Raw genomic sequence first — 12,073 nt, forward strand, 5'->3', positions numbered from 1 at the left:
TAAACAAATGAAGCCTTGTTTGTCCCTAAACCAATGGAAAGCCACTGATTTTGTAACGAATAATATGATTTTAATGTATTCAGACAACACGTGTCGGCGTTAGGTGTGCGGCTGCGCATGTTTTGCAACTTGATCCTGGGGCTGGGGGTCCATTTCATCATCTCAAGTATGAAAGTCTTCTTCTCCGTCTTTCAGTTTGTGATTGTGAGAAATTGATTTTTTTTAACTTCAGTAATGCAGTAATTAAAATAACCCTACTCTGAGATTCTTTCACTTTGGTGAAAAAATATATTGAGAGGTGGGTCCTATTAATGTAGACGAAATTTATGTAGAACAAAGAGTGGTGAATTTATAACACTTTTTTATGTGGAAGATAAAATTAGAATGGATTAAAATTCTATCAATGTTATCATACTTCTTCTTAGACTATATTAATATAATTTGGTGACGGAAATGTTTTCTTGTTATTGTAATTAGAAATAATATGATTTAACGTGCTTCTGAAAAGGCTAAAATCCTTTTCCATACTAAAATGGGAATCCATGTATAACTAGGAGATTAGATGGCCCCACCCATCTCTAATCACCTGATTCCCTATAAATAAGAGGTTAATGAGGAAGGGAAAAACGCTTTCACAATTCCCTCAAATATTTCTCTCTTTTATATTCTTTACTATTTATAACAACAATATTAAAGGTTTCTAAGCAAAATAAAAAATTAAATTAAATTGTTAGCGTTTCTTCCTTCGTTGCTCTGCTCTCTGCGTCTCTTCTTCTCCTCTTCTCTTCCTACAATCGCGCCGCTGCTGCAACATGGCCAGACCTGCTGCTGGCGGCTCGAGCAGATGCATGGAGGAAGATGATACGAGTCCTAAACGAAGGATAATTGGCCCTTCGTTGCCATCAGCTGAGTTACCTGCTGCTGCAGCCAAATTGACAGAAGCACAGGCTGAGCTCAGAGAAGCTGTGTTGGAAGAAGAAGATAGTAAACTTTTTATAGGACCTCCACCACTTGCCGTGGTTGCAGAAACTGAATCAGCTAATGAAGCTGAGCGGTTTGAAGAGGTTACAAGGATCATGGATTCTGCTGACGATAGTTTATATGATATCTTAGGAGCCAACCAAAATATGTCAGCTGAGAATATAAAGAAAAGGTACTGGAAGATGTCTCTTTTGGTGCACCCTGATAAATGCTCGCATCCTCGAGCTCAACAAGCATTTGTTAAGTTGAACAAAGCTTTCAAAGAATTACAAGATCCAGATAAGAGAAAAGTGCTGGATGACAAAATTCAACTCAAGGAGGAACGTGAAAAATTTAGGGTTGAGTTGAAGGCAATGCGCGAGGCTGCACAGTGGAGAAAGTTACAAGGAATATGCATGGAGGGAGATGCTGAGCTCCTAGCAGACATGATGGATGTTAAGGTGGCACCAAAAATAGATGAGTGGATGACAACGCTGCCATCCGAAAGGAAACACGGTATGCCTCCTAGGCGATCGACAAGATTTAACAGTAGTAATGAGGCTGCAGCCTTTGCTTCAAATGCGGAGGAAAAGAAAAGGAAGGTTTCAGATGGAGATTTGGTGGACAAATACAATAAAGAAAAACGATCAAAATCACTTTTGCAAAAACACAAGGAAGAGACTGCAAAGCGTTCAATGAGAAAATCCAAGAAACAACAGACAGAGGAGGAGGACTGGGTGGGGAAACATCCGTGGAAGCCTTGGGATCGTGAGAAGGATTTGGAAGGGGGGAGACAGAGTAAAATTGGATTCAGAAAACATGAATCAAGCTTTAACGTCGCGGTTTTCTTCCGGCTCATACGAGAGGAACTTCCTTTAAACATGAACTGATGAGGGTTCGGGTTGGCATGCATGATTGTAGTCTTGTAATTTTTCTTTTTTTGTAAATAAGTTAGAAGAAAATTAATAAAATCTGTTTACACAAAATAATAATAATAACATCGTTGAACTTTATTTTCTGTTCTTTTTATGTTTTGTTTCAATCACTTAAACTAATTGCTTGAGAAAAATTGGATACTTGCAAGTTGCAACTTGAAATGAACTTCATTATTTCATTTGGACAAAGTCGCACCTAACCACTGCTTTCTGGTTTCCCCACATATGAAACCAGACAATATTATCAACCAGAAAAAGATTATTGGTTCTTTAATCAGTAAGGTCAACAGTGGTTGCCAAATGCTTTTGCAAAGTCTATACTTAATGCCATGTGCATATGATTGCCTCTAAACCCCACCATGTGATTAATCTTGCTTATATAGTAAGAGATAGCAGCATCTGGTCCACAGTCACCATATATAGTAACACATAGCAGCATCTGGTCAAAATTGCTTTCTGAATGCAATAGAAACAACAAATATGTTCCTTTCTTTATACTTAAAGTAGAGAAAGATAAAGACTTATTTACATCAAGTAGTCCTTTTCATGAAAAACAAAAAGGAAGGATACAACTGAAAGAAGATTTTTTTAAAAAAATCTGAATTTCGAAGGCAGGCTTAAAACAGTTTTGCTTTTACATTCCGCGGACGTTTGCAACTACGAATTATCCTCCTTACATCCTTTGTTATAGACAAGAAGGCAGAAAACAGGGCAATTGACATTGCAGGGTAGATATACACATGAGTTGTGCTAGTTGATTTTCTCAAAATGATCTCCCTAACTAAGCCCCATACGATCAGAAGCATACCGCAAAGGCTCATTCTCCCTGGTTTAATAAGACCTAGAAGTGCTCCTGCCACTGATAAGTAGCTTCCAGCAAGAACCTGGTGCAGGCCATAGTGAGAAAAACTAGATTTCCTTTTTTTTCTCTTCATTCAAAATGCTCCATTACTGCATTATTCCTTATCAGGTATGATAGGAGAAAAAGTTACCAAAGAGCTGTAAATTCTCGTCTTGTTGCATTTTTATCAGTATTTGGAAGAAGAACCTACGGTTTAATTATCACAATATATATAATATAAGACACATAAACCCCACTTAGTTCACCTTATTAAAACTAAAATACAATAAAGTTTTGGTAGATATAACACAGGATATTGAGTGAGATTGTTATGGATATACTAACCTCTAGGCGCTGGAGCTCAGAGATTGCATCAGCTGCCTTCACATTGGTGAACTTATACAATTTCAAGCTATCATAGCTTGGGATTGATCTGTTTTTTATCAATGCATTTGCAAAGGCCCCAGGGTAAAGTAGGGCCTTCACTACAACTAAAGGGAAAAGTTCACACGCAATTAACTGTGAGGATGTTACCTCTATTGGTGTTCTGCATATTCCAGCTGTGCAGGGGACCCTGTGGAGCAAAGAGAACAATATGTTTCACCGTTGAAAATATATTGGATGCCTAACATGATTGTTTGTTTCCTTTTGTTAGTTGTTGGATGGAAGCATATTTTCATATCAAGAAGAGGATGAATGACGATAAGCAGGAAGGATTTAGTGGCATAAGTACTAAAGCCACCAAAATAAATCCCAAGATATTTTTTTTTAATATATACAAGTAATATTCTGCTTTAAACTAATCTAAACTACGGGGAGGGGGATTCGAACTCGGGTACAGAGTGGGGAGCACGTCCACTTTAGCCAATTTGGCTAAGCCCATGTCTGCAATAAATCCCAAGATTTCGGATACCAAATGAGGTGGTATTGTTCCCATTTTAACCTGTTTACTTTAGCAATTAAAACACTAACATATTAACTACCACATCAATTAACGATTACAATTTAAATAAAAAAAGAAAAAATCAATGCTTCTTGTATTACTATTTTTGAAATGGATACCACTTCAGGAAATTGGAAAAAAAAAAGTTGTGCTAGTTATGATTTCTTTATGATCATTTTGCAGTAGGTAGTTTGCCATTTGTGCAAATGTAACCCAAAGAAATATCTGAATGAGTAGAAATTTCACAAATGAAAATAAAGCAGTTTCATAATGGATTTGTATATGACTTAATACATCTGTTGTTGCATATAATATCCAACCCATTAAAACTAGGGCAAATGAGAAGAGAACCCATATTCATTGTAACAAGCAAACTAGGTAGCAAGTAAAATTTTCTAACATATGAACTCAATTTATTCCAATTTAAACATGTTCTGCAACAAAATGTAGGAAGAATTTGTCATTAAAGCCCAGGCACTTGAATGTGTTTCTCTCTTAGGCATTTAATGTTCTATAGAAAAAGGGGAAAAAAACTGAAATTGAGAGAAAAATAAGACAAAACTGAAATTACCTGAAAAGAGGAACTTGAAGGATAATGACAAGGAAATATACACATGAAGCAATGGAAGATATGATGCTTGCCCATTTCTTTGAAGAAGCCATGGCAAGGAAGTTTTTTAATGGGTTGCCCAGAGGATCCGTACAGAGTACCAAGGGAAGGGGAAGACGCTGAGGGAATGGAGTGCACCCTGCACATTGACCTAGTGACAATTGTTTTTTGGTCGCATTAAGTTTCTCCTTTTTTTTTCTTTTTTTTTTCGATTTTCTGAAAAAACTGTCTTATGTACTCAAAAAACAAAACTGTCTTATATTTATAGTGGAATAAGACATAAAGCCCATCCTATAACACTGGTCCATATACTCAATAATTTGGGCTTTGACTCTTTTTCTTTTTTAACAAATTTAACTAAAATTTTATTTTTGGGGCTTAAAATTTCACAAATGGTTCAATTTTATGCAAATTGAGGTGATTGGGTCTAGAAAAGAGAGGTAATTTGAAGTTGGGCTTAGGGAAAGATTAGTTATGGATTTGGATATTTAGCATTGGGGTTAAATATTTTATTAAAAAAATACAGTCAGTCCAGTTTGGTTTTTCAATACAAGAATTAGAATCGAAACTTGACCAAATTGGTTTGGTCCATTTTTTGTCAACTCGATTCTATTTTTGGTTAACCCAATTTTTTCCAATTTTTTTCGACCCAATTTGGCTCAGTTTTCTGATTTTCCGATTTGAAAGCCCACTGCTACAGGCAACTAAAATGTCATGAAAATTTGAATCTGAAATCTCTGGTCTGCAAATCAATGCTTTTTTTCAATACAATTATACACTCATATCTAACATAAACCCATGAATTAGGATTAGCATTTTCGTGCTCTTTATTGGGGCCTATTTATGTAAAAGAAACAATGATATATGTCAACTGTGTTTTCTTTTAATACAAATGATAGTCTATATTATTCTAAATTAATTTAATTTACGAGAAATGCGATTCGAACTTGGTTACAAGGGACCTAACCTACTTTGTCAATAATTTTATTTTATTATTATCAAACATAATGAATTTCATTAATTGGAAAGCATCATCAATTACAAGCAAAAGAGGATAAAAGTTTAGGTAGAGCATCCCTTCCGGAGCCACTTCTTTGCCCATCATCAGCATAGGCCCACAGAGCCAAGCTCTCCCAAGTAAGACAACCATGTGATGCAGACATGTTTGTTCACCTGGTTCGAATCCCCAGAAATTGAGAAGCCCCAAGCATGTGATCCAGATATATGTTTCTTCCAGCACCAATCGCACAAAGAAGTTCAGATCTTTCATAAACAAACAAAGGATCACTGACACTTGTGTGAAGGGACCCTGTGCAGGAAAATTCAATTAATGAAGACCGTGATTGTGGGCGTTTTTATTGATACAATATAAGAAAGTTGCACCAACCATGTGTACTTGAGTATAGCTATTAAGTGATTGCATGATTACCGCGGTAGTTACTAATTTTGATAAGCAAGTGAGATATTCCTTTTAAGTTGCACAATCAATGTCTTTTAAGATGAATTATGTTAAGCATATAGTTGCCAACGTGAGCGAATAACTGTTAATTGTTGATGTGTTATCTGATTTATATGCATCAACGATTGATAGTTATTCATGCACTTATTGATACAGTAAGAAATGTTTTCATTTGATTCGTATGTAGTCAAATAAGCCATACATGTGAATGAATCATATTGAATAACATGGAACACTTTGAGTCATGTGACAAATCTAAAAATTTTTATTTTATTTTATTTTAAAATTTTTATGGGGAGCCGAAAAAGATTAAATTACAATCATTTCATACACTAATTAACACCTATGGCTCTTGCTATGGTCCAATTAGAGCAGTTCCACCGCACCCCTAAGCCCGGGCAAGAGGGGGCCTAGGCCCTTCAAGTCGTTTTCAGCAGTACAAAACAACCTAGGTAAGACGTGGCCTCCACCAAGCCCTGGCATGCCCTTTGGCAAGAATAGTCCGAATTGTTGCTTGAGGGCTGTGACGTCAGTGATAATGTCAGCAATGAAAAAATTTAAAAAAAAGTCATAAGAAATTCTGAAAAAAAAAATACAAAAACTTTCAGAAAACTTTTTTTTTTCTTCTTAAATACGTCATATTCTTCACTTCCCACACCAAAAATCTATACAAATTCATCTCCTCATATCTCATGTGAATTGTGATTGTCCTTGGGTTGCCATGCCAATGGATGGAAAACAACAACAAAAATTGGTATGACATCCACTATTCATGTGAATAATAACAACCCTTATCTCCCCTTACCTTTTGCCACGACAAATGGATGGAAATACTCTTATATCACAAACTGTTTGAATAATGAAAGATAATTTTGATCAATTTAAAGAAGGCTACATGTTACCTTAATCAACTTAAGTTTCATATTAATTACCATAAAAATTAAATTGAAGTCAAGTTTCAAATTCCTCACTTATTTAAAATTAATTGTAGAAAACAGTCTATTCTTTGATTAAATTGGTAGATGATAGACATCACAAATTCAATCTTTATAAGGTTGGTTACTATAACAATTAAATATGTCACTTTCAGCCCAATTAAGCCAATCAAATAACCATATAATTTATGGAAAGTGCCTAGTTGAGAACCCTAACAAATAAGGATCATAAATTTCATTTTCTCTTAGAGCAAGTCCACCCATAAAGGCAAAGGCAAGGCTAAGGCAAGGCAAGGGCTGCCACTATTCATGTGAATAGTGGCAGCCTTGCCTTAGTTGGCTCCACCCTTGGAAGGCTAGGGCAAGGGCAAATACTATTCATTATACTTTATTTTTTATTTTTTTATACTTTAAACCATTAATTATAACCTTTTTAGATAATATTTTCGGTTGTCATGTGTCACTATTTATTATAAAATTCTCACCTGAAATTTGAGATAACATTTTCGGAAAAAAATTTCGGATAAGATTTTCGGATAAAATTTTTGGTTGCCACGTGTTCATTTTTATTATAAAATTCACATCTCACCATACAATTGAAATACCTACTCACTCATCATACAATTGAAATACTCCCGGTCTTCATAGTCCGACATAATTGAGTACAATGACGAATCAATCATTGGCGGAGGCGGTTCCACCGGATCACGACGTGGGGGAGTATTTTTCTTCAGAGGACGTAATAGTGCCATTATTTTCGACACGGAACGCACCACTGGAACCGATTGCGGGCATTGCTCACTTGAGGAGCCATGTGTAATGGTTTTCCTCTTTTTTGTTTTGCCTTGAATAATCTATTTAAAAAATGAAATTAGAAATGCAAGAAAGAAAGAAAGAAAGAAATATATATATATATATATATATATATATATATATAAATTTTACCTCGTCGCCAAGATTTTGACCTCTTCGAAAGTTTGTCCACGAGCCTCCAGCTTTGATGGAAGAGGCCATTTATATTTTTCCACAAATGGAATTTTGTAAGAGAAAAATGCGAGTGGAAAGTAAAAAATATTGGAAGGAGAAGAGTTGGTATGAAAATTTGGTGTGGAAGGTGAATAAAATTGATAGGTATTTATAGGGAAAAAATCTAGAATTTTTTGATATTTTTTAAATTTTTTTATGAATTTATTTCGAATTTTTTACAATTTTTTTGGTAGAAAAAACGAGGATCGTCGGATTTCTGCAAAAAAACTGGATCGGAGAGCTGGGGGATCGCCACGTGGCTTCTGCCCGTTGGGGCTGGCAGGCGCTGACGTCAGCGGGCGCAAATCAATTTTTTTTTACTGTTGGCGCGTGAAATTCACGCGCCAACGGTAAAAAAAATTTGATTTGCGCCCGCTGACGTCAGCGTGACGTCACGGCTGACGTCAGCGCCTTCGGGCTTCAGCCCAGGCAAGATCTGCCCGTGGGCTTGCCCAGGTACGTAGGACCCACCACTTGCCCGGGCTTCTTTTCTTCCGCTGGAGCTGCAATGGGCTAGCCCGAGGGGCCTTTTGCCCGGTTTTGGTGCATGGCTGGAGGGGCTCTTAGTTGTGTTAATAGGTCCTTTTGGGTTAAACTCAATGAGCATCTAAATGTAGGGTTTTAACTTAAAAAGTCTCGGTATAATTAAAAATAAACTACTTATATTTAAAATATATCATTATTTTATTCTCCGATGCGATACTTAACTTACACATTATAGTTTGTATCAAGATCCCTCCACTAACAATTAATAATATAATAGTTTAGTGCTTGATTAAATCATTGAATAAGAAGAAAGAGTGAAGAGTGAAGAGAGGTCGTGTCCAATTTCATTGATGTCTCTCTTGTCCCTTGGTGGCTCAATCAAGCAACTTGTCACATGTGGGCCAGATCAGATAACGTTTTATACTTTGATATCTCATTTCGGACACGCATCCCAACGTCAATATATGCCCTTCAAATAATTCACCTCCAATTATAAGATCCAAAACATTTCTACAAAACCTTTCAAATTTTACAGTTCTTCCTTCTCGCTATGTGGAGCAACCTCCCCTCCGATCTGCTCACCAACATCTTCTCCTTCCTCTCTGCTGACTCCTTTGCATGCGCCAAGTCAACATGCAGACATTGGCAAGCTTGCGCCTGCACCACAGCTGATTATAACCACTACCCTCATGGCCTCACGAAGAGCCCATTTTTGCCCCACAATTTTCACCCTCATTGGTTCATAGCCTTGCCACTGCACAACCATGGCCTGTGCTGCTATGCCCTCAATCCCATCAACAACAATTGGTATGTGCTGTCGTTGGATTTCTTGCCGGACCCAGTTAGGCCTGTGGGTCCACTTGAAAGCCTCCTTTTGCTGAGGCCATGTAACTCCACATTTCTCCAGCTCGGTATGTGCAACCCATTTACTAGGCAGTACAAGCCTTTCCCAATGTTGAACATCAGAAGGACCAACCCAGCTGTTGGCGTTGTGCACCTCTCAACGCTTCCATTCCCAAGAAATTCATTCTGTCTTAATTCGAGAGCCTACGTGGCAGGCGGGATGTCTGAATCATCCCGCGAGGGCGCCACGTACGAGCCCACATTGGAAATGTACGATCCGCAGCTCGACACGTGGCGAATTGTGGGATCCATGCCAATGGAATTTGCGGTGAGGCTAACAGTTTGGACCCCAAAGGAGAGTGTGTATTGTGATGGGGTTTTGTATTGGATGACATCAGCCCGGGCCTACAGCTTGATGGGGTATGAGATTGGGTCGAACACGTGGAGGGAGCTGAGTGTGCCAATGGCAGACGAGCTGGAATTCGCCGTGCTGGTTTCGCGCAATGGGAGCTTGACACTTGTCGGCGGAGGGGCATGTGTTTTCGGAGTTTGTATATGGGAGCTTGGGGAGGGAGATGTTTGGGTTTTGGTTGAGAAGGTGCCAAGTGAATTGGAGATGAGATTTTTAGGGGAAAGGGGAAGTTGGGGAGGTACAAAGTGTGTAGGGAGTGATGGGGCTATTTATTTGTATAGAGATCTTTGGTCAGGAATGGTAGTTTGGAGGGAAGTTGGAGATGGAAATAAATGGGCATGGTTTTGGGTTGAAGGGTGTTTGTCAATTAGAGGGAAAAGAGTGAGAAATTTGCAAATTAAAGGAGTTCTTATACACCCTAATCTTGTACCCTCTGTCATACTTTAATAAAATAAGACATGTTGTGAGCATCTGACTTCTCTCTTTTTTGCCCATTTCCACTCTTTTGCAAGTAAAAAATTCAGCAAACAAATCTCTCCACACACACACACACACAAAAAAAAAAAGACTTGGGCTTATTTGTATTGGCTCATGAAAAAACAAAAGTTGGAATCTGAATTGCACCATTGGACTCTCCTCATGGCCAGGGCCTGTTTCATTCAAATTTCTTTGTCTACGCACATATTTTTCCAAGCTATGAAAAATCCGGAAAAGGATACCCAAAATTTCCAGAACTTGAAAATCAGGAAATTTTTTGTTGATAATCAAGCAGTATACAAGTTTGGTTCTCATCATATACATCTTGAAAAATGAGATGTACCAAGATGATCCATAGTACATATGTGTAGCACTGTTTACTTCATTAAAGAAAGAAAATTACTAACAATTCTTGCAGATATAAATTATAATCATAACATATCTAGCCAAAAAGTGGTCATCTATGCTAACGGGGTCTAGCTTAATAGAAAAGGACATTAACTTGCAAACCAGTGATCTCAGGTTCAAACTCTTATGATACATTGACAGTGTTTGTGAAAATACCACCCTCGCTTGTATAAAAAAAAATGTGGCCATCTATAATATTATTATTATTATTATTGTTATTATCCACATCTGCGACATTAATTTTATTATAATTTTATTTTTCAATCAAAACAACCATCTTATATAATTGAATGCCTTCACATAATCTTATACATCATGTATTATATTTAGATTAAATGCCCTCTACTGTTGCATTCCTAAGAGGACACAAATTAATGTGCAAACAACCAATTAAAAATACCCGCAAGTGCACGGATCTATCGAAGTATAGATTATGTAAGTACGGGGTCGATCCCACGAAGAACTTGTCGGCTTCCTATAAGTTCTAATTTGAGTACGTAAAGAACACTTAATTGACACACCACAAATGCAAAATGGAAACTAAAAATGAGTAAAAAAAGTGTAAAAGAAATGAAACAATACAAGAAAACTAGAGAAAAACACAAACAGCACTTTCTATCACCCTTTTATCACCATTTGGACAGATTCGTTTTTCTATTTTTCCAGTTTCGACCTCTGTCCAGTGTTTTGCCTATAACTTTCCAACCGTTTATCCAAATTTCACGTTCTTTATACGGTTGGAATCAGCACAGAAAATGGAAGAACACAGCGCGGACCAAAAGTCCAAAACAGTTACTAAAATAAACAGAATTCAGTAAACAAGACACACAACGTATCAAACACACAACTCACACACACATTGGGGGGGAGGGGTTTTGGTTTGGTTCAAGTGACCTATTTCTATTGCATGAAAGTAAATGGACTTTGAATTTAAATGAGAATAGCAGAGATGAATTATCAAATTGTGAAATTAAAATGTAACAAACACTAGGGTTTCGGAATCCACCCTAAACAATTCTACCAAAGTTCATGAATACTCAAGTGATGAACTCTAAATGTGTTGATGAAGATGTTCGCAATCAAGACCATGGGTCGTGGCTCAAGACGCATTGATTCTCTCTAATATACGTAAAGTGCATGGTTCGTGCTACAATACTTGTGCCCTCCCCATAACCGAACCTAGGTATGGTTCGTACTTCGATTCAATTACAAGGAGAACCCATTAAGTTCAAAGAGAATATGAACATCACAAGAATCCTAATAGCATGGTGTTTACATTAGGTATTCAAGAAACCAATTCACATGGATGATTCTTACTTCATCCATTTATTGCTTAGGATAACATGAAGATACACATAATCCCAACAATCTCAAGAAGCATGCTTTCAAAGATGGCCAACCAAGGAAAAACACACATCAAGGATAGATTAATTTGGTGAATTGGAATTCATCAACAATATCTAGAAATTCATACACTCAAGTATCAAAACAATAAGGTAATCATGTTTAGGGCTTCAACCTAAGCCCTAGCTATGGAGTTTAGTTGCTCATACTTATTCCAAATACAAACTCAAAATAAAATTAGAAAGAGTTTACAGATTTTGAGAAAATTGTGAAAGCTTCAAGGTCATCAATGGTGGAAGCTTTCTTCTCCACTTTGCTTGGCTGCACCTTGGCTTTCTCCTAGCTCCAAACTCTCCAAAATCTGCTCTCAATGTGTAGAATGATAGAATGAATT

General features: G+C 37.1%; 2 protein-coding genes and 1 pseudogene across 3 annotated transcripts; 2 read left to right on the forward strand and 1 right to left on the reverse strand.

Moving 5' to 3' along the window:
• The first annotated feature begins 656 nt into the window (after positions 1 to 656).
• Positions 657 to 1,978, forward strand: LOC110750063 (uncharacterized; annotated as a pseudogene).
• Positions 1,979 to 2,333: 355 nt separating this feature from the next.
• Positions 2,334 to 4,509, reverse strand: LOC110750058 (uncharacterized). Of its 2 annotated transcripts, XM_021950319.2 has the most exons (4): positions 4,251 to 4,509; positions 3,082 to 3,310; positions 2,888 to 2,943; positions 2,596 to 2,779 (listed from the first exon to the last, which is right to left on the reverse strand). In XM_021950319.2, the coding sequence occupies exons 1-4, from the start codon at positions 4,340 to 4,342 to the stop codon at positions 2,737 to 2,739; spliced, it is 420 nt and encodes a 139-aa protein (XP_021806011.1). In that variant the 5' UTR covers positions 4,343 to 4,509; the 3' UTR covers positions 2,596 to 2,736. The 2 variants fall into 2 exon arrangements, with proteins under 2 accessions (XP_021806010.1, XP_021806011.1); XM_021950318.2 differs by lacking the exon at positions 2,888 to 2,943 and having other exon boundaries at positions 2,334 to 2,779.
• Positions 4,510 to 8,650: 4,141 nt separating this feature from the next.
• LOC110750051 (F-box/kelch-repeat protein At3g24760-like) lies at positions 8,651 to 9,920 on the forward strand. Its single transcript, XM_021950310.2, has one exon. The coding sequence runs from the start codon at positions 8,746 to 8,748 to the stop codon at positions 9,895 to 9,897; it is 1,152 nt and encodes a 383-aa protein (XP_021806002.2). The 5' UTR covers positions 8,651 to 8,745; the 3' UTR covers positions 9,898 to 9,920.
• The last annotated feature ends 2,153 nt before the right edge of the window (positions 9,921 to 12,073 follow it).

This window comes from Prunus avium, chromosome 3 (assembly GCF_965620075.1).
Source record: "Prunus avium chromosome 3, drPruAviu1.hap1.1, whole genome shotgun sequence".
Lineage (NCBI taxonomy): Eukaryota > Viridiplantae > Streptophyta > Magnoliopsida > Rosales > Rosaceae > Prunus > Prunus avium.

What these genes read in the sequence shown, in the direction of transcription:
- LOC110750058 (XM_021950318.2), bottom strand. Translation starts at nt 4,342, where the DNA reads ATGGCTTCTTCAAAGAAATGGGCAAGCATCATATCTTCCATTGCTTCA. An exon ending in CTTCAAGTTCCTCTTTTCAG is followed by an intron (nt 3,311 to 4,250) that starts GTAATTTCAGTT and finishes TTTGCTCCACAG; the next exon opens with GGTCCCCTGCACAGCTGGAA. An exon ending in CTGAGCTCCAGCGCCTAGAG is followed by an intron (nt 2,780 to 3,081) that starts GTTAGTATATCC and finishes GGCCTGCACCAG; the next exon opens with GTTCTTGCTGGAAGCTACTT.
- LOC110750051 (XM_021950310.2), top strand. Translation starts at nt 8,746, where the DNA reads ATGTGGAGCAACCTCCCCTCCGATCTGCTCACCAACATCTTCTCCTTC.